This window comes from Lampetra fluviatilis, chromosome 37, assembly GCF_964198595.1.
Source record: "Lampetra fluviatilis chromosome 37, kcLamFluv1.1, whole genome shotgun sequence".
Classification (NCBI taxonomy): domain Eukaryota; kingdom Metazoa; phylum Chordata; class Hyperoartia; order Petromyzontiformes; family Petromyzontidae; genus Lampetra; species Lampetra fluviatilis.
In genome coordinates this window covers 8,271,522-8,299,166 of record NC_136311.1, presented here as the reverse complement: position 1 = coordinate 8,299,166, position 27,645 = coordinate 8,271,522, and the positions used below count along the sequence as shown (strand labels likewise).

The 27,645-nt window shown below is 48.0% G+C and overlaps 1 protein-coding gene across 3 annotated transcripts in view; it reads right to left on the bottom strand.

Moving 5' to 3' along the window:
• SMG6 (SMG6 nonsense mediated mRNA decay factor) overlaps window positions 1-27,645 on the bottom strand; it is a 184,546-nt gene that overhangs the window by 125,122 nt on the left and 31,779 nt on the right. For all 3 annotated transcript variants that reach the window (XM_078873763.1, XM_078873764.1, XM_078873765.1), the window contains exon 12: window positions 11,255-11,371. In XM_078873763.1, the coding sequence (XP_078729889.1) occupies window positions 11,255-11,371 (117 nt within the window). The remainder of the gene's footprint in view (window positions 1-11,254; window positions 11,372-27,645) is intronic.

The following is a 27,645-nucleotide window of genomic DNA, read 5'->3' as shown; positions in this document are numbered from 1 at the left end:
CTCGGCACAAACTGGGCTAATGGCGGTCGTGTCACCCAATCTATTCACAACTGCTTATGTTGATGCACTGCAGATACACTATTGATGTATTGACATCGTTTGCCCAGAAACAAATTTACACGGGCACTGTGAATGAAATGCACTGCAGTCTTTCCTGCTCCATCTAACTCTAACTAGAACTGGATAATTACTGGAGGAATCGTATTTGATTTATCCCTGGATGATTCCTGCAGGAATTCTTCTTCTTCTATGGAGATCCCCATGTTAAATCTCCATGGGATTTAAACAGGGATTCTGCCACAGAAGATGTGCGCATGAGAAGTCGATTCGATTGAGATTCGAGATTCGCTAAGTTCAGCTTTGCTTGGCTTACTTAAGCATTACCAATTCCAGGCAGCCAGAATTTCCACTGAAATGTATTTCCAAAGCCTAGTGTGCAGAATTACCGATTCCTTCCCAATTCCGGCGTGACTTTCAGACAAGGCAGAAGGATCCGTCGGGCCTGGCAAACCTAGCGGAACCATCACTGAAACATATAACCGATCCCTACGTAATACACCTCACTGGTGATTCTGGTCGACACTGGAGATTTTGGTCGCCATTCCCTTCTGACTGGCATAGACCAGGATCACCTTTAAAACTCATAGCATAGCCATCGGCTTATATATGTCAATGGTGATTCTGGTGAAGAGATCAGGCCCCAGAGCCCGTTGGGTCGTCTCTTCTTACCTAAATTCCACACCAGGCTCAGCACAGCCTTGGTGCCCCGCGATTCCACTGAACGTATATTTACTGAAAAATGCAATGACGATTCCAGGCCAGGAATCACGAGATAAACCCCCCACTCTATTAGACGTGTATAGTTTAATGTGTGCCCGTACAACTATGAGTTACAAAGAGGTTTCATTATGAGGACATTGAAGGCACACAGATTCGCCACAGTTGAACCATTTATAGCCATTCCAGAAACGCCTTATCAGTGCAAGTATCGCGTCAAAAAAACCGAAATAATTATTCGTGCATATTCTATATCAACCATGTAACAATTCACCCCAACAACCCCAAAGAAATCGGGGTCGTGAGTTAATGATTGGTTATTATTGTATTGTTCGTACTGTCTATACAGTTTTGTTTGCTCAATTAAGACCACTATACATAGGTTTATACGATGCACAAACGCCATATAATAAATTCTCACAGCATGATCCCATGCATTCATCGTGATAAGAAATTATTCTGAGAGATGAAATGGATGAATCTACGCGTTACCACAATGCTCTTCTACGTGTGCAACATCGCGACAGTGGGAGGGGGTTTATTGATGCCAGCGCTCGGTGGCAGGTGTCGTGATTTCTCACGGCAAGGCGTCAGGGTCACCTCGGGCCCCGCGGAGAAGGAAGGGGGGCAAGCGGCGCTGTGGAACATCAGTCACGCAGTACCACGACGGGGCCACGCGGCCCAACGTCAACTTGCGGGGCCGCGCGTGACGGAGCCACGGGCAACGCCACGGCAAAGATGCGCACGCATCAGCGAGGACACGCTGGAGCCGCAGCGCATCCTCGTTAGCCTCGCACACACTTCATTTAATTAGCTCATTTGCGCCAGCTTAACGAGCTGCAGGATGGCGGGGGGGCGGGGGGGGGGGACATCCACCTGTTTCCTCAGTCTGAAAGCTTTAGAGCTTTCAGCCGCCGGGCACACAATTGTGTATAGGACGTGGCGCGAAGGCACCGATACAAACTAATTACGCGTTTGAACGCGGCAACTCGTGAATAATGCATGGAAAAAAACCGCCCAAGCCAAAAAGCACACTCACACATGCACGGCGAACAATCAAAGGGGAAACTAAAAAAAAAACATTCAAATCGCGCAACAAATGTTTATGTATGAAAACCTCAGGTGCACCTCGTTGTTGCATATTACGGTTTATAATGCGAACTAATTTGTGAAATTTCAGTGGGAGTTTTGTGATCTACCTCCTTAGCCGGGATGCATTTCTGAAACATTACACGGTGAATACCAAAGCATAGTCTTTCTAAAAAAAAAAACGCACCACGCTGGCTGCGACGAGTTGCACGCTCCGATCGGCACCCAGATTCCCCATCTCAAACGAGGGCCAGAAAAAACATGGGTACATGGCGGGGCACCAGCGCGCTTCGCTCGTACGTCGCTCTCTCGCTCGAGCCACACGCGCGCATTCATTAGCACGCGGTGGGGATTTATCGTCGGGGGGGGGGGGCACCAGGCAGAGACCTTCCCTGCGTTTGGCCATTCAGGGCTGAATCCTTTCGCTTGACAGAGCGCGCATTGAGAGGTCTGTCTAATTGACACGGACTTTAAATTGGGTGACCCATGGCAAAGAGGCTCGCTTTGCAAGGGAAATCTGTGTTTGTGCCCCTGGATCACGGCATGATACTCGGTGGATAAACTGTTTCAATGTCTGCTTCATAAAGGAGGCTCCACACCCTGACTCTGCGTCTTCTCTGGGAGAGGGGAGCTGGGTGGCATCCCCTGTTTGAGTGCCGTGCTTCAAGAGGGGGTGGGGGGATGCTGAGATAAACTTTGGGCATCTGGGAAGAGACAGCACGGAAATCAGCTTGCAAGACTTTTTTTTACAGACGAGGCCACTTTATGCCAGCATCCCTGGAGAAAATGTCGCTGAAAAAATATCAATATCCTAAAGAGAAACTCATTTAATGCATTTTATCGCCATAATCATCCTGGATTGAGCTGGGAAAACCTCACCGAGCCTAAAGGGTGTCCTTTCAGGAGGGTCCAATATTTGGAATGCCCTACCAACTTCTTTGACGATATTTTCGACGTGGAAGGAAAATTGGTTAAAGGGAGAAAACCCCGCACGCGTGAGGAGATAACCGTTAAATATTCTAAGAGAATTTTTCGATTTAAAGCTTTCGTGACTGCAGAGATTCATCTTCTTGGTTCTTTCGGTAAAGTCACGTAGAAGGGAAATAACAAAATAATAAAAATAAAACATAATAAAATAATTCTCACGACGTTTCGGCCACAACGCAAGCAGCCGTCCTCAGGTGAAGACCAGGTCTGTCTCCCCTTCTACGTGACTTTACCGAAAGAACCAAGAAGATGAATCGCAAGCAGCCGTCCTCAGGTGAAGACCAGGTCTGTCTCCCCAACAGACCTGGTCTTCACTTGAGGACACCTGAGGATGCAAGCAGCCGTCCTCAGGTGAAGACCAGGTCTGTCTCCCCGACAGACCTGGTCTTCACCTGAGGACGGCTGCTTGCGTTGTGGCCGAAACGTCGTGAGAATTATTTTGTTATGTTTTATTTTTATTATTTTATTATTTCCCTTCTACGTGACTTTACCGAAAGAACCAAGAAGATGATTCTAAGAGAAGCCAACAGCAACACTTTGTGGCCCTAGCAGAGGCCACTCGACAGGCACCCGTAGGAAGAAAATCTCGCAGTGAGCTCCACCACCCCCCCAACCGACGAAAACGCCACGTAACATACCTGCAATGGCCCGGACAAGCCCAGCCACAAACACACCCACCCCTCCCCCCGGCAGTCATTATCCAAGTCTCCTCGAGTGTATTTTGGGGAAAATATTTGCAATAATTCCACAACAAACTCCCGACTTACAGCTGGGATTGGAAAAGAAAAAAAATATGGTGCCGGCTCACTGAGGGCCAGCTGTCTGCTGCAGGCGACTGGAGGTCAAGGCGACGCTGAAGGATTTAAACATTCCCCAAAGTTCCTTTGCACGAGCCTGCATTTGCAATAAAAGTGAAATACTAGAAAAATACGAACCATACACACGAAAAAACGGGTTACGTCTCGAGCCAACATTCGCTTCAATTATCCCCAAATAGGAGCCAGAACGTTAACACATGTCACAAGCAAAAACTGTACTTTCCGTAACCCGAAAAAAAAGATTCAAATATTGCGTTACTTACTTGCTATTATGAACCAAAAATGCTCGTTCAAAGGCAAAGGGAAAACAATACTTTAACCAACAATTCTTAGAACAACAGAGATGGAATTTCTTTACAGCACAGCCACTGCAAGCCTCTTTTTTTCCCACAGAAGACTGGATACTCAAGTTGAGTGCAGTCAACTCAACCAGGGTGTGAGCACAGAGTTACTAAAGCGAGCCTCTTGTTAGCCTCCACACAACATAAGTTTAGCCAATCAAAAGCCTACGCACGTACATATGTATATAAAGATATATACATACACGTTGAGCTTCTTTCGCACCATACGTAGTCAACCGTGCGGGAGGACAACAAAAGGCAGTTAGAAAGAAATTAGTTTTCAACTAGATGATTTAAAAGTAACATCGCTCCAGTGGCTTCCTAATATTGAAAGAGCGTTCCAGACGGCCGTAGAAGCACATCTGAAAGTACACGATGCAGTGACCGTTCTTTGCTCGATGGTTAGCCAAAACCCGCTGCGAGGATGACCGGAGTTCACGTGATGGTGTATGCTCCTTGGCACTACTCAGCGAGGTAGAGCTACATACAAGTGGATGGAAGGATAAATATATAGAATGAGACGGAGCAAGGCATTTGATGGACATCTCCTAACCCTCCTTATGCTCCCACCGGGAGGAACAGGCAGATAGGTGCCAAGAAGCGACCACCAATCGCAAATAGAAAATAAACTTAAAAAAATATTAAGCGGAAAATAAATATCCCTTTGCAAACAAACTTTTTGCACATGTGGACAAGTGAATAAAAAAGAGTGTTAAAGTAATGAAAAATAAAAAATGTATCGTACAGAAAATGTTATAATACAAAGCGGTGACACCGTAAACATTTTGGGAAAATGAAAACACGCTTGCCAAAGTATATTTAACCTAAAAAAAAAAGAAGAAAATTATGAAAGATTAAAATTTTCTGGTTGCTCAGTAACCCCGGTGTATTTTTTTCCTGCAAGGAACAATTTCCTCCAAAAAAATTCTCTGGTGCAAACTATTCCTTGACCTTTCGGAGCAATTACTACAACCCCACCTCCCTCTTCCCATGCATTCTTTTGTTTTTTTGCCATTTCTCTTTGGCAAAAAAAAATGCAAAACAATCCAAACAAGAATTCCATGATAACAAATGCGACACCAGCAAAAGGGGTAACACAAGTATTTACAGATGCGTATGTGGGTGTACAAAACCTTATTGTAGTTCTCTACACACGCGTATATACACGTTATACACGCTCACTTAATTGTTTGTGTATGTGCGTGTGTATATCCGGTCCTGAGCATCCACTGGGTGAACTTGGCCTCAAATGAGTACCTGGTGCGATGTGTAAACATCGCCAAAAAGGAGACAAAGGCAGCCAGGCGTGGTGCTGGACACCTACCCAGTCATGTGCTGTGCTGGCCTTCATAGGTACTGCTCGCTAACAGCACTTGCCCCAATAGTCTGTTAAGGCTAGACGGGGCATCTTTGTGTGTGAGCTTGTACGTTGTTGATTCACAGACAAACACACACTTACTTGTGTACACGCACGCACAATCACATGCTGGGAATGGGACGAATCCATCAGAGCCGGATCAAATCGAATCCGAAATTCTGCTGAGCTTCCGAAAACCGAATTCCAATCAAAATGAGAAAACAAAGAGGCAAACGAGCAGGTTGGAGCACATTTGTAAGTGTGAGTTTGATTCTAAAAGAGTGTGTGCGCACAAGTTCGGTTTTATTTTTTGGCACTGCTGCTTATTCTTTAGAATGGGACTACTAAAGTGCTCAGGCTGGCATTGACTGGTGGGCTGTATGTGCCGTTAGCAACACGCTATTAAGGTTTGAAGTAAGGCGCACAGCACCAAGGTACGGTGTTGCGGTGTTGGGTCCAGCTCATCAAGCGTCCACTCTTTGCAAATCCTCTCATGGTTGCTGCTGCTGCTGCTATTGCCCATTCACCTACTGAGGTGCTGTTCATATTTCTGCGCACGGTGCAGCAGATTAACTTTTTTTTTACTGTACAGTACATGGGATGCAATAACACCGATTGGTAAAACGATAGGATGTTTGTGTACGCTGTTCAACCCCTGCCTCCTCACATTAAAGATGCACCGGCGCCAAGAGCAGATTGTTCTCATATATCCCATTATTCCAGGAGGGCGAGAAGAACGCGTGCGTGTGTGCGTGCACGCGCGCGCAACCACGTCGGCACAGGAGTACGCGCCGGCGTGTGCATGCAGATGTGTTCACGTGCGTACATGTGTTCACTCATGTGTCTTGAGTGCTCGCATGTTGTCTGTGTTTGTGTCATAGAACAGCGAGCGGTGAGCTCGCTGCACTACTCGGGCCTTCCTGAACACGACTCGGCATGAAATGAGTACTTGCGGTGGTGTGTAAACATCGCCACTGGGTCTCCATAGGCGGTCGGGCGTCGTGTTGGCCACCCATCCCCTCGTGTGCTGTGCCGGCCTTCATAGGCGCTCGCTCACAGCACTTGTCCGAAAAGTATGTTAAGGCTATACAGGGGATTTTTTTATCTTTGTGTATGAGCAAGTACGTGTGCATGCGAGCAGAGGGCACATGTCTTGACAGTGAACCTGTGCTGTATTAGAAACCTAGACTTGGCATGGTTAGAGATGGAGTGATTTTAAGACTATGGATTCCAGCCACATCACGATTCAGCAGCTGGTGGAACGAGCTTGGACTTATTTTCTGTTTTAATGTAATTTACTCAGTCTAGTTTTGAATGTTGGTAACCGTTTAATATTTCCTGTCCATCTTTAAACACATATTTTGAGTACCTCTCCTGGGCCACCGAGTTTTGGAAAAAGTCCACCTTCTAAGAATGGCTAAATATGCTGACACTATTAACCAATAACCTGGACCAAATTTCACGCAAAGATGAAAAGTCTTCAGCATCACCATCTCTACTTTATCTTAATCGATACATAGGCTGACGATAGCTTCTTCCACCTAAAGCTCATTCTTTTTACAGACATCAATATAATACGCAGATCAGCCTCGGGTTCATATGATTATTGTTTGGAATTTTATCATCTCTGTATAACACTCCTCTCATATTTTATTTTAAGCGATTTGTACTGTGCTATCTTGTACGGCCGTTTTTGCTTTCGTAACTCTGATCCAGCACGATGGGCCCTCACCTGGTTAAAAGATATTGTTGCTTGCTTATCATAATAATGCCCTTTTATTTACCTCCAATTTCCTCAATGATGTCACACATCTGCCTGCCCGCCGTACCTTTCTTCATTATTGACAACTTGCAGCTCAGCAAACGGCAGTTGCCTGCGCAGCGTGACTCACGACCTCCTCTTGATACCAAGATCCAGGATGGTCATGTCTATGCGCCGCTTCTCGGTGGCAGCCCCAACAGTCTGGAACGCTATCCCTCTGCACATTCGCAGCATCACCTCAATCGCCTCCTTCGAGAGAGTCTTAAAAACTCACCTCTAACCACGCTTTTGAGCGACTCTGAGCTTGGCTCTGCGCCTCCGAGTTGCGGACGTAACGGCCGCAAATTTGCGCGCGTTATAAATTGCATCATTATTATTAAAACTCGTTTTCAGCTAAAAATGTTACTCTTATTCAGCACCGAGATAGAGAACCCAGGGAAAACACACGCATTTGAGGGGGGTAACACTCAAAGCTCCGCACACGTAGATTATTGAATCCAATGCTGTACACTGCCATTTTCTTGACACCGTACAGGCATCGCAGCACAATGCCACGATGATGCCATCAATTATGACATCGGTAGTCGAGATGACATCAAGTGCTTCTGTTGGGGAAAAATAACAAAACACAGGAAATTCCGCTCTAAAAGATAATTAATACCTTTCCAGTCTCATTGAAAAGCAGGAAATGATCATTCTTTTTTCTCTGATTTACCTTCTCATTCATTTGCATTCAAGAAGCAAGGAAGTAGGAGTATTCGCTCAGTAAGCCAGTAGGTTTAAACTTACAAACTTCACGGTCTTTCTATAACGACCTGTCATTATCGTGATTTTTATACCTGAATGCTCTGAATCCATAGTACATATATGGTGCTGATTAAAAAAACCTGTCGTGCACACGCATAGCACTAATGCCTTTTGAGAGAGGCTGCATACACACAGCCAGGTTCATATACAACAAATAAATTACTTCTTTGTTGGATTGTTTTCCGAAAATTATAAGCAACTGGAAAAGGTAATACGACGCTTAACCTCTGAAAACGCCTACATGCCCCCATGGCATTTATACATGGCCTGTGGTGCATTCCCAACACCAATCGCCAAGCGTCCCCCACACAATACGGTGTGGCGAGTCGTGACCCAGCCGAGTACGAGGGCCCTCATTGACAGAATTGACGACTCAGCGGGTCTCTCGGGATCTTCACGGGGGGGGGGGGGGGGGGGGAGTGAGGTGACAGAAGTTTGGAAGTTACACTGATGCAGCTGCGCGGTGTGACAAACAGCAGACAGCTCAAGTGTGTAAACGTGCTGTTGGAGCGATGGTCGTTCTTTTTTGCCCTGATTTCCACTGAGAGGCTGGCCTGCCCACATTGTATCAAAACCAGCCAACATCCCATATAGATGGATTCGCTGCAGGTCACTGTGCTTACCCACTGCGTTCCAAGAGCTTCACCGCACCGCTGCAGATAAACATGCTACCCCGCTGTGCGCGTGCTGCTCATTTTCCTCCCACTGTGCAGCGGGGCTCTAGAAAATGATGATACGTGGCGCCCATAGCCTCCGCTTCGAGCGCCGGAGACGAGAACGCCCGGTGCCAAGCGCGCACCACCGGGAACATTTCTGACCACGGCGGCCGTGACCTTTTGAATCTCGGGTCACAAACCCAGAGCCCACGTGGCACAGCCATCTGCATGCAGTAAATCCCTGAGCAATAAGGCACGCACGCACACGATGACTCAGCCCCTGTGAAAGGGGGGCCTGGAGGCCCATCCTGAGAGCGAGCCCTGGCCCAGAGGCTTGGCAACTGGGATGGAAACTCACGGCCTCCCAGGGGACGAGTGCGCAGCCAAGGACTTGTACCGGGCACTTGGACATCGGAAAGCGGTGAATTCCCAATCCCAAGCACGAATACATTGGCAACCAAATCAAGCAGATTCTTCACTTATCCCATTGGCTCATGAAAGAGCCAAGGACACATACCCAGCATTTAGATATCGAAAATAAGATTTCTCTAAAACATACACACTCCGATCTGGAACTGAAATGTCACACATCCATTCAATTAAACACCTTGAGGCGGCGTCACCGGAACATTCTGATAAATGCAAGATGAAAATCAAGAAAGATAAATTGCTGCACTCCTCACCATCAATATGCAGCACAAAAATGCCGCTTAATTGTGGGGGTGAAGTTAAGCTCGCGAGTTTCCACATGGGACTGCCAAGAGCAGATTTCATGGCATTTGCCAAACGGACTTTGCTGTATTCCGGCAGATAAGCCTCAACAAAGAAAACATCCCCCTTGACATTACAGGAGAACACGTCTAAACTGCTGCACACAATGTAACTACTGGGAGCGATCGCCATAGCTACGGCAGTGTACACCATATTTGACGACTTTTAGGCTTGCAATCGTTAAAATCTCAATTTCAAAACAGCTCCTACTTGGAGAGGCAAACTGCTGTGCTCAAGCGAGGGCTATTTGCTCTTCGTTAGTACTCGAGCTGAATAATATGACTCGGGGCTGATAAAGTATATATTTTTTAATTTGGCCAATTTGTCACCGAAAATATAAATAACATCCTTCAGTTAAATATTAACAGGAGTTTTTTTTTTTTACCGCAACATATTCTCACAATATTCAGCAAAATGAATTTGCATTCTTTAAAAAAAAATTGGTTTTAACAAGCACGGGAAAGAGACACGCGAAAGAGACACGCTTAAGCAACATCATTGTGCACCCAATTACTGACGTGTGTTCACACGAGGCACGAACTGCAGCCACAGAACAACGCGTGCAGCTGCGGCTGCTATAATCACGCTTCAAACGAGCATTCGCGTGACAACGTGCGAGAGTGGCCTTCCCATCTGTGGAAGCGGGTGAGATACACGCTGCGTTGGCCGCCTTTTATTCGCATTCCGTTGAAATCAGAGCAAGATTTGCATGTGAACATACTCTTTCAGGGGGTCCAAATGTGTTGTGGTGGCGTGTGGCAATTTGCCGTGTGCTTTTACCTTAATAAGTGACTGGGTTTCATGGCCAACGGTCAAGAAGAAATAACAGGGTGAAAGCCAACGAATGGAAGGCGTCCGAGAGAGAGGAGGGGAGATGGGAGCGGTGGAAATCGGTTCGTGTACAGGTGCTGGATGGATTTCTGCACCGCAGGTTCATGAGAGGTGGAGGTGGCTTCTGAAGGCCGTGGATTGATCGTGGCTGATGATGGGAGTGACTGGGTTTGGGTGCAGGGAGCAAGTTCCAGGCTGAGTATAAACAGCAACAAATTTATGTCGCTGAAGGGAACAACTGAATGTATTCCCAAGCAATGTCGACCGTTTCTGTCGGGATTCACTGTGAAGGCGGACGACTGTGCACAGGGGGATGCAAATATGCATCTTGTGAGCGATAACTCAACGGTGGCGAGATGTTAACTTCCTTGGCTGGTTTTCAGGAGGTTGCGGGTTCGATCCCGACCCTGATGCCTGTATTGGAGTTTGCATGTTCTCCCCCGCGGTCGTGTGAATTTTTTGCAGGTCCTACGGTTTTTCCCTCCGCATTTAGAAACATGCATTTAGAGTATTTGGCTGTTCTAAATTTCCACATAAGCCACTTCGTTGAGCTTTCGTTTTTAATTTTAGATTTAACTCTTGGAACCTCCGAGTTCAACCAGTCTACACAACAAAGGCTCATTCCTAACAGCGTGCTTCAGCCGCACCGAACCTCACAATAATAATATTCAGGGCCTACCTTGGCTCCTCCCACCCTCAACCAGTATATATACAAGGACTGTTTTGTTGGAATTTCTCTTACTTGATACAGCTATCGTGTTGTGACGGTTCCACCTGAAGACGGAAGCTTGTGTTGCCTCCGAAACGTCATGATTTTTATTCTATTTTTATTTTACTTTAATTAATTTAAAATGTTTACCTACGTGACTTTACCGAAAAAAACCTAAAAATACTTTCGTTTTTAGCCAGTTCGTTTCTGAAAAAGGGCTATTAATTCAGTGGGCCTTACCTGGTAAAAAAAAAAAATAGCTTAATTTTAGATTGTTTCTCCAGCAAGGAGACCTCTGGCATAAGGGCAGACGGACACAGCTGCACCACCTCCGAGCTCCACCATTTACCTTTGAGGGAGGTGGCCAGCAGCTGAGAGCAGCGCTCCACCAGGAGGGTGAACATGGCTTGACCCAGCGCCGTGGCTTGCTCCTGCACCACCGAGCGGCAATCCTCCGCATCTGCGTCTGCTCGCACATGACGTCGCACGGAAAACCGTGCCGTTAGGGCTTCGTCGCAACGAACAAAAAACGCTCGGCGAATGCTTTACACCACGTCGCAGATCCTCGGTACGCGCTACATCTTGTCAGGTGGCTCCATCAGTAAAGAGAGAGAGCAGCTCACAATGGGAAGGTTGTGAGTTCGAATCAAGTTGGGGCTTGACTCATCCCTCTGTCGTAAAATTTGTCGGGGAAGACAACAGTGGCTGTCTTGTCGATAAACAAGACAAATTTAAACCACTGGCTCAGGGATGTAAACAGCAGATCAGCACTGCCTCAATGATCATTGGAGCAAAACAAAATTGAGACTTTTGACTGCATCGTAAGAGAAGCACAATAATACATTTCACAATCAGCATCACAATGCACTGCAAAATCAGCATCACAATGCACTGCACAATCAGCATCATAATACACTGCACAATCAACACTACAATGCACTTCACAGTCAGCACCACAATGCAATGCACAATGAGCACCACAATGCAATGCACAATGAGCACCACAATGCAGTGCAGTCAGCACGACAATGCACAGCACAATCAGCACCACATCAACAGCACATCAGAACAGAGAACCGAACTGCACAAAATGGCACACTTGAAGCACAACAAAGAGCGAGCAATGCACTGCACCACAGTAGCATTTAGGATAACTGGATAGACTAATATCTTTAGCAACTGAATGCATCTAAAAAAGTTGGATTTTAAGGAACAAGCTAACAAACACGCTAAGGACCAAAATCACCGTTCTCAGCCATGATGCCATCATGCTGCTGCTGCTGCTGCCTGTGGTGTAAGGAGCTCTAAGGGCTTTTAAAATCCATGCACAGGCGGTGCAATCGTCCTAATGCGCCCTCAAAAACGAGGGCATATTCAGCGTCCACAGCCACAGCACAGGATTGGGTTTCAAACCCACCGAACCTTGACCCTGAACGGCAAGACAAGGCACTGTGCACCTCTGGGCCACTCGTGCCGCCCCCCTTTTGTGCTTTAATTCAAATGTATAATTTTTTTCCAAAACGTGCTTGCATTATTATTTTTTACATCAAACACGCATTGCTGTGAACGGCCATTATTTTGCAAAAACGCATTATCCGTATTATTTTAATATTCACGAATATGAAATAGAATTTAAATGAGGAAGGGGAGAAAGAAAACAAATGTTCGCGCCAAGCTGCTGCAAGCTTCCTTCAGCAATTGCATGTAATAGGGTGCCAATGAGTTGTGCACAAATCACCTCGGCTGGCCGAAAGGAGCGCTGGTGCATTTATGCTTAAAGCCACGATTTTCAGTGGCTTGTGCCAAGGTTTTCTCCATTTACACAGCTCCCATCACTGTCTCGGTTATCACCACCACCACCACCACCGTAGTTCGTCATTAGTAATCCGCCGCTAGAAGACTGCATCTGCAACTCCACAGTGATGCACCACATCTCATCACACGCCGTGTAACATCTACTGTAGCTAGCAAAAAAAAACACAAGCTTGTTCTGCAGTCTCCGGAAAAGAACACGCTATCTACAGGTGTCACGAAACCTCGTGTTTGACCAAAGAACAGCTGTGCCACGCTGACAAGAGTTAAGAGGTCAAGGGCCCAGTCCCAGGCTGCTCTTTCGAGACAACCAAGCTCAAGATGCCTGCACGAGCAATTTCTTTCCCTCTCCTCACTCTCCATTTCTTGCAGTCGTATACATTTCTTTCCGTTTTCGCTTTCCCCGTGCGCTTTGCCCCCCTTCTCAGGCACAATTCCACAAAGTGAGATTATTAAGGGATCTTCGGAAGGCATACCAGTGCTGACAGTGATGCGCGGAGGGTAAACCCACATCTCAAACCGCCTGTCTGGACAGGGTCAAACCCAGCCTGAGCCTCGCACGCCTCCCGCCCCTCGGCTGCCAGTCTCGTTCAAGCAAACTTAATTGCAAACGATGTCTGAGTCCACGGCCACCCGACGCATTCGTCTCCACGCCCCCCCGCCTCCCCCCCCCGCTGCTGCCCCCCCCCCCATCTCTACCCTAATTACACGTGGGTGATCCTCACACTCCTGAGTAGAGTCCTAATTCAGCAATTTGTGGGTGCTGAACAAACTTATTAATGCAACATTTTCTTTAAGGGGTTTTTAAGGTCGGGAACAGCAAAGGCTGCATGCATTTCCAATTGACTCATGTCTACATGGAGTGTGGAGGGCGGGGGGCAAGGCGGCGGGGGGGGGGGGGATTGGCTGCTGAAGTCCCAAATGTACCCCAAACTAAACTAGCGTTTGGGTCAAGCCGAGTCCGGTATTCGCAGATTGGACAGCTACTGAGAGGACAGAAGAATCACATTACTTTTTATAAGGACGAGTTGTAAATGAGTTTTGGGTTTTTTTGGCCATTACCTTCAAAAATGTTAAACGCTGCTTAAAGAAACACTAGAAATTGGCAGTGCATTTACAATCCGGACCTTTAGGTCTTTTCCTTATTAATCATACAACTGTGATTTTTCACACTGGTTATGTTTTTTTTACGACTTTAACCATTATGGTATGCCTTTGAAAGATATTTTAGTTTCCTATGCTGAAGTCTACGCTTTCATCTGTTATCCTGCCACTCAATATAACTTATCAAGCAGAGCCCTCATCCTGTCTCCCACAATCAACTCACTATCTAACACCACACACTACAAGCACAACATTGGGCTGGAAAACCTCTCAATGTTTTGGTACAACGTAGTAAGCGTACAATAAAAAGTAAATAACCTGAAACTAAGCTGCAATATAAGCTGCAATCAGGGTCAAACTAAGAATAAGGCAGCTTTTCTTTCTTCTCACAGGATCAAAGCTGTACCTTTGTTATTTAATACTCTACTATTCTCTTTAAGCACTGTATGGAATCATGCAAATCCACAGACGTAACAGGGCCACAAAGCAAGTCGTTGCACAGGCTTCAGGTTTTGCTGAACCAACGACCGCACTGAAACTTCTCCATTGAAAACAACGTTCCGGCACCACTTCCGACTCCGGAATCGTGCAGCTGACCAAAACCGCAGAAGACTTCGACCGTAAAACAACTGTGGATGGCCAAGGAAGGCCAATAATTTTGCGCGACCCCGCCGGAACAGCGGCCGCCTGGTCGCACGGCACCGTCGCGGATCCTCGCTACCCGCAGCGCCGTGCTGCTGCTGCTGCCGCCGCCGCTGCGCCCCACGCTGCACGTCAGGACGAGCGCAAGCCGCCGCGGCCGGGCAGTTTAGCGACACGCGGCGAGTTCTCGGCGCTCGCCGGGGCCGATCGCCGCAAGCGCGTCGCCTGCCCTGACCAGACCCTCGCGCTCAACCGCTGCGATAACAAGACACGGGGCAAACTGCCCTTTACGGCTTTTGCCGGCGCATGCGCAGGGTGAACTTCTGCTCGGCTGTTAATGATGGCGCCCCACCAGCACCCTGCCGGCGCTCAGATCCCTGTTATGCCACAGCAGCGCGCGTCTCACACTGCAATTAATGCGAGCCCTAATAATGTTAATAATGTCAATAACGCCCATACTAAGAGCAATGCCGTTAGTGTTGTGTTAATGGTAACGCCAAGGTTGCGGATTGCACCACCTCTAATAATGCTAAGGCCAATATAGGTAATGTCAAAGGCATGAATGTTAAAGTTAATGTTAAAGTTAATGGTAATATCTGTGTTAATGTTAAGGTCACAATTAATGTTAAGGTTATGGTTAATGTTAATGTGAAGGTTAAGATGAATGTCAATTTGTGTTCGCGTGTGAGCAGCAGTGTTTGTGCGAGTGTTAATGTTATTAATGTTGTTAACATTTTCAAAAATACATTTTAAAAATTACATCATAATTTATTAAGTTTATTTTAGGTTCTGATAATTAAATAATTATATGAAGAACAATTACTATTATGTTGGGTCTATAGTCACATCAACACAGAGTAAATAATGATATCAGAATCAGAATATATTACCATAATCATACTGATTATATTATAATTTGAAATTATGAATCTCAAAATTACTATGATTTTCTAGTGTTTGTGATTTTAAAGTGTGTCTTGTTGAACACTCAAATTTGTAAAAGCCCCATCCAAGTGAACATGACAGTATGCTAGCACTGGTGCTTGTAGATTTCTAATGGCCTTGGCATCATGGCATGGTATTGGACACAAATGTTGAATTCTAATGGCCCTACCAGCATGGCATGGTATTGGACACATAACGTTAGCGCTTCCACAGATTTCGAATGGCTCTGCCAGTGGGATCAGGAACACATGGTGGAATGTGTACTTTTTCTTAGAATGGCCATGGGGCAAAGATTAGTGGAGGCACACAAACGCGGAGGAGCATGGCATTTCAACCCTGCCCAGGCATCGTGCTTCATCGGCCTGCACCTGTACACGCACGCGCGATGGATGGAAAAACCTGAGGTCAAAACCAACGTGGGAACACGAAGTCACAAACGCGAGCACGCATGCACAAGCACAGACACGTGGGGGCTCGCACGCGCACAGGCACACGGGCATCGAAATGCTTACTTCACACGCCTGTGCATCACTGCACCATTTATAATTCACAAGGGATGGCAGCGCTCCCTTCCATGCGGACGAAGCCACCAAAGGGGGGCACACAGCGCGCGAAGCTCCCAACAACACCACTGCCGCCGCCCAATGGAAGTTTTGCGGGCCAAAGGGGAGGCGAGCGTTGCACGAGAGCCGTGCAACGAGCTTCCCGGCGCCGCGATGCCCAGCCCACGCCTCCAGCCAGACGCAGGTGAGGTGGGGGGGACAGGGCACCACCGCGTGCACGCCCGTCCTGGGACCCATCGCAAAGCGGGAGTCATTACCCAAACAAAAGCGAGGGAGGCGTCCGCACGCCTGCACGCGCCTGCCGAGGGCACGGGGTGGGGGGGGGGGGAAGCGTCGGGTGCCACGCGGCGTGAGAGTTTTGGGCCCGGGCAGGACGGAACACGCAAGCCCGGCAGCTCACGTCAGGAATGTGGCCCGTCGCTAACCCGAGGCTTCGGCGGAACCCCCCGTGTCACTCCAAGCAGGCATTCACATGCGTGTTCCAGCTGCAGCTCAGCCACTCTTGTTTTAAACGGAGTGCCACTTTAACAGCTCGTTGGCATTGTTTAAGTAATGTACCTCCTTCGTCATCCGCCTTGTTACTTGCAACACATATATGAAGAGCGATAGATTAGTGTTTGTCTGCGTGTCGTTTTTAAATCAATGTCAAACGACGGAGGGTGTCGTTTAAAATGAAATTCCATGTGAGGTTGTATCCTGAGCTGCAGTTAGTTGTTCAATAATCCCAACTCGGTTCAAGTCACTCATTTCCAACGGGCGAAGGAGGATCGCAGTGGGCAGGTGAACCTGAGCACTCACAATTAGTTCATGAAACAAGTCAGCTCAACAACGAGCGCACAGCGCACGGGATTAACATAGAGGATTCCGGCAAGTGTTAAATATCAGGCAGTTAAAAAAATGAGTGGTGAAGTGGAAACGTGGTTTTTCATCCTCAGCGCTGCCTGTGTCTCCTGCAGGCACGGATCCCCCACCGGCACTGCACGTCTCTCTCCAAATCCGTCCATTTATTTTCAAATATTTTGTCAGAGAGCAGCGCCGTTGTGCACATCGGCAGCCGTGACACGCTGCTCCGGGGGTCACTTGACGCTAGATAAACTGGGGGCCGAGAGCCGGCCTTTTGTCCGCGAGCCATAAATGCCGGGAGATTTAACGGCAAAATACATTTCGCTCGTTTCGTCCTTAACCCTCGACCCCCTCCGAAGCACCGCGCTACGCGCCCGCCAAAGCCTTTGCGAGGTCTTAAGCCAATTGAATGGCGAGGTCGCGCGCCCGCAGCGGTGGCCCAGCCCCGTCCCGCTCTCCACCCACCCATCCGGCGCGGACCGGTGGCCTTCCGGGGCCCCGAAACGTGGGACGACGGGCGAACATTGGCGGGAACCGCTGCTCTCGGGGATGGGGTACGAAGGGGGGGGGGGTGGGGGGCCGGACTAATCCCGAGATTAGTAGGGAACGGAGGACGCACGCACGTGTGCGCGCGCGCCCCTACCGCTGCGCCAGAAGGTGTCTCGGCCAGGGTGTGCGGTTTAACCAGAGGAGGAGCGCACATTGAAGGCAACTCGGGGGGGGGGGGGGGGGAGAGCTTGGCACGGCGGGTGCGCGCGCTGCAGCGCACAGCGAGGGTTAACGCGCGCAAGCACATTACCAACATGTCCTGAAATGAACTGAGAGTGAATTTCCATCCTCTGCCCCTTATTATTGCACGCTCGCCACCACTCGGGCCCGAGATGAGGTGCGCGAGTGGTTTTACGTTTGTGTGCACACAATTACACGCGAGCCTGTGTGTGTGTGTGCGTGCGGAGTGGTGGCAGAGTGGAGCGTACTGCACTGTGCTTCGATCCTACGGACGTCGGTTAAATTCCTGGCTGTGTACAACTGCAGTGGATACTGATATCTTCGGCCTAAAATGAGTACGTGCTGTGGTCACGTAATAAACATCGAGTGAGAAACAACGGCAGCTTGCGGGGCGTGCGTGGTGTCAGCCTTAACAGTGTCAGCCTAGCAGAAGGCTTATTGATGTGCTGTCTCGCAGCGCTTGTCAGAAACATTCTCAAGCTAAAATGGAGAACCGTTGTCCTTTTCTTCTGTGGGTGCTAAATATGTTTACCTACATTCGGAGCATGTGCACGTGTGCACATCTGTGGTGTGTGCGTGTGTGTGTGAATGCGTTGAGTGCAATGTGTGTGCATGTGTGTGCGTGTGTGTGTGCTGTGCCCTAGTGTAGCGGTGAGCGCGCGATGTGCTGTGAACCCGGCGACCCGAGTTCAATTTCCGCTCACGGCCACCAATGCCAGTGAAAATGATCTGAACCGTTGCTGGACCTCCCCTAGGCCGACTCAGCCTCAAATAAGTACCTGATGCAATGCGTAAAACATCGGCATTTGAGAGACAAAGACGGCCACCCCACCCCTCATGTGCCATGCCGGCCTTCATATGTGCTCGCTAACAGCACTTGCCGTAACAGTATGTTGAGGCTATACGGGGGATCTTTGTCTCTGCGTGTGTGATGTACGTGCGTGAGTACGCATGCGTGATGGTGCGCGTGTGTGTGGCTGTGTTTTTTAATCTTGCCCCAGCGCGAGTGACTGCGACGTGAGAGGTGGGGCGAGGACAGGCACGAGGGGAGGAGGGGGTGGGGGGCAGCTTCAGCCCAGCAAGCATGGGCAGCGCACGGTACCACAAACCACACACTCCGCATGCCTCCATCAGCACCAATCCGCTCAGTCGCTCACTAACCTACTCACCCGCGCACACGCTTGCTCACGCGCTTAGGAACACACTCACTCACCCGCAAGCTCGCTCAGTCAAGCGCACGCTCGCTCACCTTTACTCGCTAACTCACAGACACACAACATTTGTAGGTTCACTCACAGACCCACTCACTCACATATTCGCTCACTCACAGACTCACTCATCCACTCACTTACTCACATATTCGTTCACTCACAAACTCACTCATCCACTCACTTACTCACATATTCGCTCACTCACAGACTCACCCACTCACATATTCGCTCACTCACAGACTCACTCATCCACTCACTCACATATTCGTTCACTCACAGACTCACTCACCCACTCACATATTCGCTCACTCACAGACTCACTCACCCACTCACTCACATATTTGCTCACTCAGAGACTCACTCACCCACTCACTCACATATTCCCTCATTCACAGACTCACTCACCCACTCACTCACATATTCGCTCACTCAAAGACTCACTCACCCACTCACTCACATATTCGCTCACTCAAAGACTCACTCACATATTCACTCACTCACAGACTCACTCACCCACTCACTCACATATTCGCTCACTCACAGAATCTCTCACCCACTCACTCACATATTCGCTCACTCACAGACTCACTCACCCACTCACTCACATATTCGCTCACTCACAGACTCACCCACTCACTCACTCACATATTCGCTCACTCACAGACTCACCCACTCACTCACTCACATATTCGCTCACTCACAGACTCACTCACCTACTCACCCACTCACTCACATACTCACTCACATATTCGCTCAATCGCAATTCCAATTCACAGATGCACACACAAACTTCTGTACACAATGAGAGCAGTGGTGGTGATGATGCTAAGAAAATAAATTAAGAGATGCTTTTTTCCACCAATAAATTATATCGAAAGCATTATTTTAATGTTAATGTCTTAAATTACTATTTTAGCCACATTCTTATAATCCTTATAAGCAGCTGCATTTGGAAGCTTACCCGCTCTTTTCTCTCCACCTGAAGAAGAACGCTTGTGTTGCGATCGAAACGTCGTGGGTTTTTTGCTTTTAAATTAGATTTGTGTTTTCCATCTACGTGACTTTACCGAAAGAACCAAGAATTTATCGTATATTGCTATTGTTGAAGTCAGAATCTGTATTCTTCCTGGAGAAATTCAATGAGCAATAAAGCTCTTTTTCACAGGTGTCCAGTAGGGGCAGGTAAAAGAGTTACAACACCAAACTAAGTTAAAGAAAGATAGGAAAGGTAAACAAATCACACAAATACTAAGTACGCAAAATAGATCAAGTACAGCAGTTAAAATTGCATCAGTACAGCAAAATCCCAAAGCTTAGGCAAGGCGGCAAAACAACAGCAATAACAGTATCAGACCACACCACAAGACGACACAGTCCCTCGATATGCGAGGGAATGCCCTACGGGTACACCTTCAGTCAGCCGAGCCCGACATCAAGTCAAGGAGCCACAACCCAGGGAAAAGGGGATGCCATGGAACTAATTCTCGAGTCACTTTAGGTCGGCCTCTTCCCCCCCTGAGCACTAGATGGCGTTCCTTCACGCTCTGTTAACTGTGGTTCCAAACATGTCAATTTGGGGCCATGTCAGGGTTAGGGGCCTGAGGTCACGAGACAGACTCAGATGTTGTTGGGTTAGGTGACCGACATGACTTGCAAGATGCACTGCCTGTACTCCCCAATGTATGGTCTTGCTGTTTCTTTTGCGCCCAGAGAGCTGCTCATTATTCGCTTCTCCATTGTTGCTCCTCCAACTGGTAAGCAGTGTCCTTCATGAACCACATCCACAGAAGGGATTCGCCCTCCCCCGCCCATCGTCCAGACATGCTCGGCAAATCTCCGGACCTGATCTTCGGAGTCGGAGATCATATTGCCACTCATTTCATTCATGAGGATAATAGGGGGTGGGCATTGAAAGTCACTTTTTTTCACAGCGATCGCAGGATATTTCCATCTGTTCAGCAACCCGCGGCCACAACTCATCATTGCAGCATCTAACGGCCCTCCGAACATCGGGTGTGAGATATTGTAAACGGTGAGAATGGGTCTACCGCTTTCCCTCAAATAGATGTAATTAGGCTTTCTACTTTGGGAAAAACGTCTTTTTTTCCCAGTCATGAATCGCAACGGGCCACGAACAGCGCAGAGAAGCCTTTCGAGAAGGCGCCGAGCGCCCGCCCCTTGCATGTGACTTACTCAACGCTCTACCCACAACCCCTCACGGCTTACGAGCAGAGCGAGATCTAAGGGTGGAGGAAGTATGCACGCAAGAGCACAACGCCTCCTCCAAGAACACAAGCAAACGCACAGCGCTGAGGGGGTGAGAGTCGAGGGAAAAGTGTGACACTCACAACACAGCACGGTGTGGATTTTCCCCCAAGAGGAAGTGTCACAACATGTTGGATTTGTTAAGTGTCACAACTCACTGGATTTGCGAGATGGACACCAATTTAGAAGGAGTGTCCCCTGCCAAACGATTGAAAAAAGTGACCCTGATAAATTCGCCTTATGATTTGCAGGAGAGTAGAATGTGAATGCCACCTTCGGCCAGGAAATAAGGTGATATTCCCCAAGACTACTTTATTAGTTTGGAAATCTACAAAGGGGGTGGGGGGAGGGGTGCTAGCCTGATCTGTTCTATGTGGTGTTTGAAGGTCAGGGTTCTATTAATGATATCTTGGGGGGCATCATGAGGACACGTCAAGCGTGGTCTTCAGCTGCATGATTGTTGAGGTGGAAAGCGCTTATTTGGAGGGATTCGTTTGGAGTTTCCAGTGACGTATGTATGTTGAACTTCTTTCAAACCGCATGTAGTCAACCGCGCAAATCGGAGGTGCGGGGGAAGGACAACAAACTAAACACAAAAAGCAGTTCTTAAGAAATTAGTTTCCAATCTAGGTTTACAAGTGCATAGCTCCAGTGGCTTCCTAATATCGGAAAGAAGAGCATTCCAGATGGCCGCAGAAGCGCATTCGAAAGTACGCAATGCAGTGACCGTTTTTGCAAAATAAATTGATGAAATATGCCTCCAATATGCCTCTTATAAAGTTTGTGCCCCCTGCAGCAAGGGCTAGGTCATCTGCATATGTGAATTTGTGAGATGATGTACATCATGGCGTATGTTCAAATACTTTTCCAGGTGATTATTACATGCTGATAGTGGAGGCGTAGTCAAGGTCCAGATACCAATTCCCAATCGCGCTAAGGTGGATGGTAACATGGTGCGCGGTCATCCGCGGCACCTCCATCCGCACCACCCCGCTTCCCTGGCGTGCGCAAGGCACGTCGCGAGATCAACACCTCACAGACGTGTCAACGGCAGCCCACCGCCAACGGCAGCAGGCGGATCTCGCCGAAGCGCCGTCGTTCCCGAAGTGCACTTCGCAAGCGCGAGCGCGCGGAGCAAAACAACAATAATTGCGGCCTCCCGAGGGGAGGGCAGGAGGGAGCAGAGAACGAGAGAGAGAGAGCATAAACAGTTTGTTAGGGATTTCCTGCCCAGCCAGCTGCTGGCCCTGCCAACGGAAACTCGAGTGCCGCACTGTTTTGCTGGTGTAATTACGTGGAAAAACGCACGGCCGCGGCGCCCCCCCCCCCCGCCGCCCCCACCGGTCCCAATCGCGCGTGCCGCACTGCTTCACCGGCTACTGCGTCTCTGGACGCGATCGAGAAGAGTTGTGGAGTCGTCGCCACGCCGCTGCTCCGCACGGAAACACCTGCCCCCCACCCCCCCCCCCCCCCTGAAGGCGACGCAGAAATTTATTTGCGTGGAATATTTTCTCGTGAAAACGTTTGAAAAATAATAATAATAATTTTCAAGGTCAATTGGATGTGTTATACCAACAAGCCCGGCCGTGTGAAGGCTTTACATATGGCTTTTGGGGGTTGGTGAATCGTGCAGAAATGGGGGTCTTGAATTGATGGCTCTATGACCAACAGCTAAATAATACAACAGAACCATCTGCCGATAACTGAAGGGGGGGGGGGGGCAGTGTGTTGCCTGGAGTTCAAGTCCTCCTCCTCTTATATGCGTGGTTTTCTCCAGGTGTTATATAAAAACAACAAAAACTAAAACTCAAAATATAGCAAACGAAAAAACTGCCTTGGTGGGGCGGGGGGGTTGGGTTACCGAGTGGCTCAGGGGGCTCAAGTCCATGTGATGGTACTGAGCGAGCGGGATTAACAAAACGGGCCATACACGCAGGGTAACCGTGCGCCGTAAAATGAGCTCGTTTTTATCTTTCGCCGCAGACGTCCGTGGGCATTCTCTCGGGCAAATTGAAATGGCGGCCACTGGCTGTGTTAATCCCGGCACTTTAAATTTTGTCAATTAAGCACAAGTGTGCCTAAGGGGAGCCGTCACAAAGTGGCACCGGGGAGAGACGAGCCGGCGGGATTACAGTGCCACCTGAGAGCGAGGTGACCGGCCCAACGAGGCAAACGACTCATGGGGGCAGCGAGCCCCAGACGAGTCGGACACCAACCACTGAACGAACACATTACAAGGTCGCACTCATCACACACAATATGCCGGCCACAAATAAACCACAATTTGTACCTTGCTGATCTCGTCAAGGAGCATAAACCATCGCGCAAACTCCGGTCCATCCTCGCAGCAGCGGCTTTTGGCTAACCATCGAACAAAGAGAGTCACTGCAACGCTCCCTTTCAGATGCGCTTCTGCGGCCGTCTGGAACGCTCTTCCTTCCAATATTAGGAAGCCACTGAAGCTACTGTATGCACTTTTAATTATTAAATAAAAAACTAATTTCTATAGAACTGCTATTTGTGTTTAATTTGTTGTCCTTCCCCACACCTCCGATTAGCACGGTTGGCTACGTACGGTGTGAAAAAAGTTCAACATACATTGACATACGTCTCTGGCCACTTCTCAAATCGACACACATTTTGAACACTCGCCTGTATCGTAAATCACACGACGAATCACACAGACCAAATCACAGTGTCGCCCTCTCATATGCATGGTGGTTATCACCAAGGTACTCAGGTGTCCTCCCGTATGAAGCCAAACATTCATTCATGACATTCTGGCCCAAAAATCCCATCGTAGCATGACTCTCCTTGAAGAGTCTTGGGACTCAGTGAGGCTATGGAAGGTAAATTGTAATATTATATCATTTAGGGTGCAAATTCGACGAAAGCGCTTACGCACGAGTATAGAGAAAAGGCAGCAGCTGCACCTACAGTCTGCACGTGGAAGATAAGTCTGGGCCCGTCTGTAAGGGACACCTCCACAACCCTATAACATGTGAAATGCGTGCGTAGTACACTCGCAATGCAATTGTGCGCTGTGTTTTCAATGCAACGTGAAATCGGGACCAAGCGTGAGACGCTGTGCAGCTTCACCTGGCTGCATCAAGGACAGACGAAGCCTTGCTTCGTTTTTTTCTTTCTCTCTCGCGAATACGCCACACACAGGAATGCATGAGGAGCCTCCAATAAAATAGGATGAGACTTGCCCATCGGCAGGCTATTTGGCTGTCTGAAGAAAGTATACCGGCTGCAAAACCACAGATATAAGAGCAGTATGTGTTTAAGTAATTTTTTATTAAAAACATATATCCATTTTAAATTAGCAAGCACAGTTAGAGGGCTGCCTGTTGAGAAAACTGCGAGCCACACTCATAGAGACTTGTTAGTGAACACAGAGACTCGTAGTGATGTGCAATGAACAAGCGCCATTCCCCAAAAATGTTGCCGATTATATATTGTGTTTCGTTTAAGGCAGTGTTATTTGATTCATGTGTTGAGGTATTTTTTTATAGTCGTGAACAAGCCATTGTACGTCTCAGGAATACAGCGCCGGCTTCCTGTGATACTTTGCCCGTGACCAAATCACCACGAACGCCCCCCAATCTCGCGCCATCTCAGAGGGTTTTGAGGGGGTCAAGTCTGGTTAGAGCTCAGACGTGCGAAGAGACAGCAGCACCGCAATGGGTTCGGGCCCCACAGATGGATTTGGTTCACTCACTGATTTGATGCTGTGGATCGAATCCATGTGGACCTTTGCGTGTCGTCCCCACGTACGTATGTGCGTTCTCTGAAGACTCTTGTTCACTCTCATGAGTCACACACTCACTGAATCGAAGTGTCCACACATCGCAATGCAGGAAATAATCCTGAGACTCAGTGAGGCTTTCATAGGTAAATAACTGACAATATCATTCGTGCAAAATCGACTTGTAAATCATAGCCTCTCATACGCTACATAAATGTTGGCATAACTACAAACTTGAAAAATATTTCCCTAGGTTTCCCATGCAAATCAATCAATATTTATTTGTTATGGAAAATATCCCGTTTAGCCAATTACCCAGCTAGATTGCGTGGGAGATCCCTAGTCATCCAACAAAGATGGTCACTGCATCACACGCTTTCCAATGTGCTTCTGCGGCCGTCTGGAACGCTCTTCCGTCCGATATTAAGAAGCCACTGGAGCTATGCATTTTGTAAATCTCGATTGAAAACTAATTTCTTTAGAACTGCTTTATGTGTTTAGTGTGTTGTCCTTCCCCCATACCTCCGATTAGCATGGTTGGCTACGTACGGTGCGAAAGAAGCTTAACATACAGAGGTACATAGAAATGGCCGAAAAAAATCTTCTGGATTTGTCTCATCGTGAAGGCGGCATCTGCAAATTTTTACTGAAAATTGGAAAGAATATTTTTTTTGAAACGCGAATGCAACATCTAACATATCCCATTCCATTTTCACCTGGTAGAATAAAGGACACCGATGAATGCTGCCAGCATGCCTAAACAGAAGCAGAAATGCCACTGCCACTAAAAGGTTTTCATAACATGTCTTTGGTCTAGAGATAAAACAGAAGATGCAGAGCTCTCAGAAGTCCTTAGGATTCTCACATTGATATTGGTGACCAATCATGCTAAGCCACACAACACTGGGAAGCTGGTTAGGTGAGATAGAGAATAATAATTTTTCTTTACAGCCCTTTGTCAGACCACTGCTGGTGTTGGGAGTCTTCACACCGGATAGGTTATGGGGGTTGTTTTACTATACTTCGCCATGTCGATCAGTGCAGGTCGGTAAAAAGGGAGGGGCCCCAATTCAGATATCGCTCCAAACTGATGTTTGCCATGACCAAAAAATGTATAGTTCACTCTTAAGCCAAATACACGGACCTATCAAAACTTGATGCAAAATTAAGTGGGAATGCAATTAGCAGGCTCGACGAAAAACCCCAAAAAAACCACAGACCCTTGTATGGGACAGACTCGCACATAACCATGGCACCTACAACAGAAGGACAGCTCACAAAACACAACCCCCTCTCGACCAGCAATTACGGACGCGGCCACGCCCGGCCACTACGGGGAGGTGTGCATACCTGGGCTAGCCCCTGAGCTGACCTGGGCGACAAACAACAGAGACAAAGAGAGGAGTGTGCGTGCCCAGCAAGGCTACCCTCGGGGGCAGCACACAAAGCGCACACGCACATTCGTGCCCACACATGTCTTACTTGCCCACACGCGTGCAACGACATTACACAGAGACGAGCTTTTAGTGCTCGGGCTAAAACCTGCTTTTCACAGGTGGTCACCAACATGCTCCGGCTCGGATGCCACCGATCCCAATCTCTGTGCTGTGCACCCAGAAATAAAATAATAATTTCCTTATTACATACGGTTTGGGGCTCTCCCTTAGGGGAGGGGGGTAAGCTCCCACACCACGTGACCCTTCCATCTCCCATTTATCAAAGCCACCCAAGGAAGGACATGTGAGTAAAAACCGACACATCTGCAAATAACACAATGATCCAACTCAACCAGCATACGCAGTTGAACTATGGTCAAGGCAATGCACACAACGGACCCAATCAACACATATATTTCTCACCATTATAAATATTTCCCCTTTTTCAAAATTGACAATTTCCCAATTAATACTCTTGGGAAAACATTTTGAGGAGACACTTTGAGGAGACGGCGGGAGGAATACGAAGCGTGTCAGTGACTGCCTATGAAAAAAAACTACGTTTAACGCAAGTACTAAAACGCTGCTTATTCATAAGCTGGTCACCAATACGATTTGGTTCAGATGAAAATGAACCTGTACCAGGAGCCTAGCTGGATGCGAGAAATGATTTTCACCCTCCTCTATACCCCCAGGCACTACTGGGGGACAAACATTATAGTTATATTCTCTAGCTTTTTGAGAAGGTGGTACAAAGGGTAGGGCTCTATAATAAATCAGGACTGAGTTTTGGATTTAAAAAAAAATCAGGGTTCGGTTAGAGGCAGGTTTGGGTTAGAATTGGGTTATTTTACGCCACAATTAAATTTTGGAGGCTTGGGTTGATGGATCACAGAGACATGTGAGACTCCCAACTCATTTGTTTGTGAGGAGGCCTGGCGATGACAGGACAGCAAAGATATTCTTTAATTCATCTATATGGAGCTTTGAGTGATATCCCCCCCCCCCCCCGTATACGTGGGGTTTCTCCGGGGTTTACTCCCATGCACAATAAATACATTCATGAAATTGGCCAAACATCCCACTATAATTTGAAGCCTTTTTTTTCCTGAACGAACAAATGAAAAGATGACGTGGACATGTTTATGTTTTTTAGGGGGGGGGGAGTGAGTCAGCGTCGTCTGGAAGTCGGCCTTTGTTGCAGAGCATCTCTGTTTAGCGTCCACGGTGCCCGTCATGGGCACACGCGCTGTTCCCGTGGCCGCCTAGAACGCGTCACACTTGAGCCTGACCTCAGAGCAGAGGTCGCAAATGGGTTTTGATTCCTTACCCATACCCGGCCGCACCAGGGTCGCAAACGGGTACCTGTACCCGTACCCGGCCGTATCCGTACCCTACCCGTACCCGGTCAGGTATGGGTAGGGTACGGGTATCGGGTA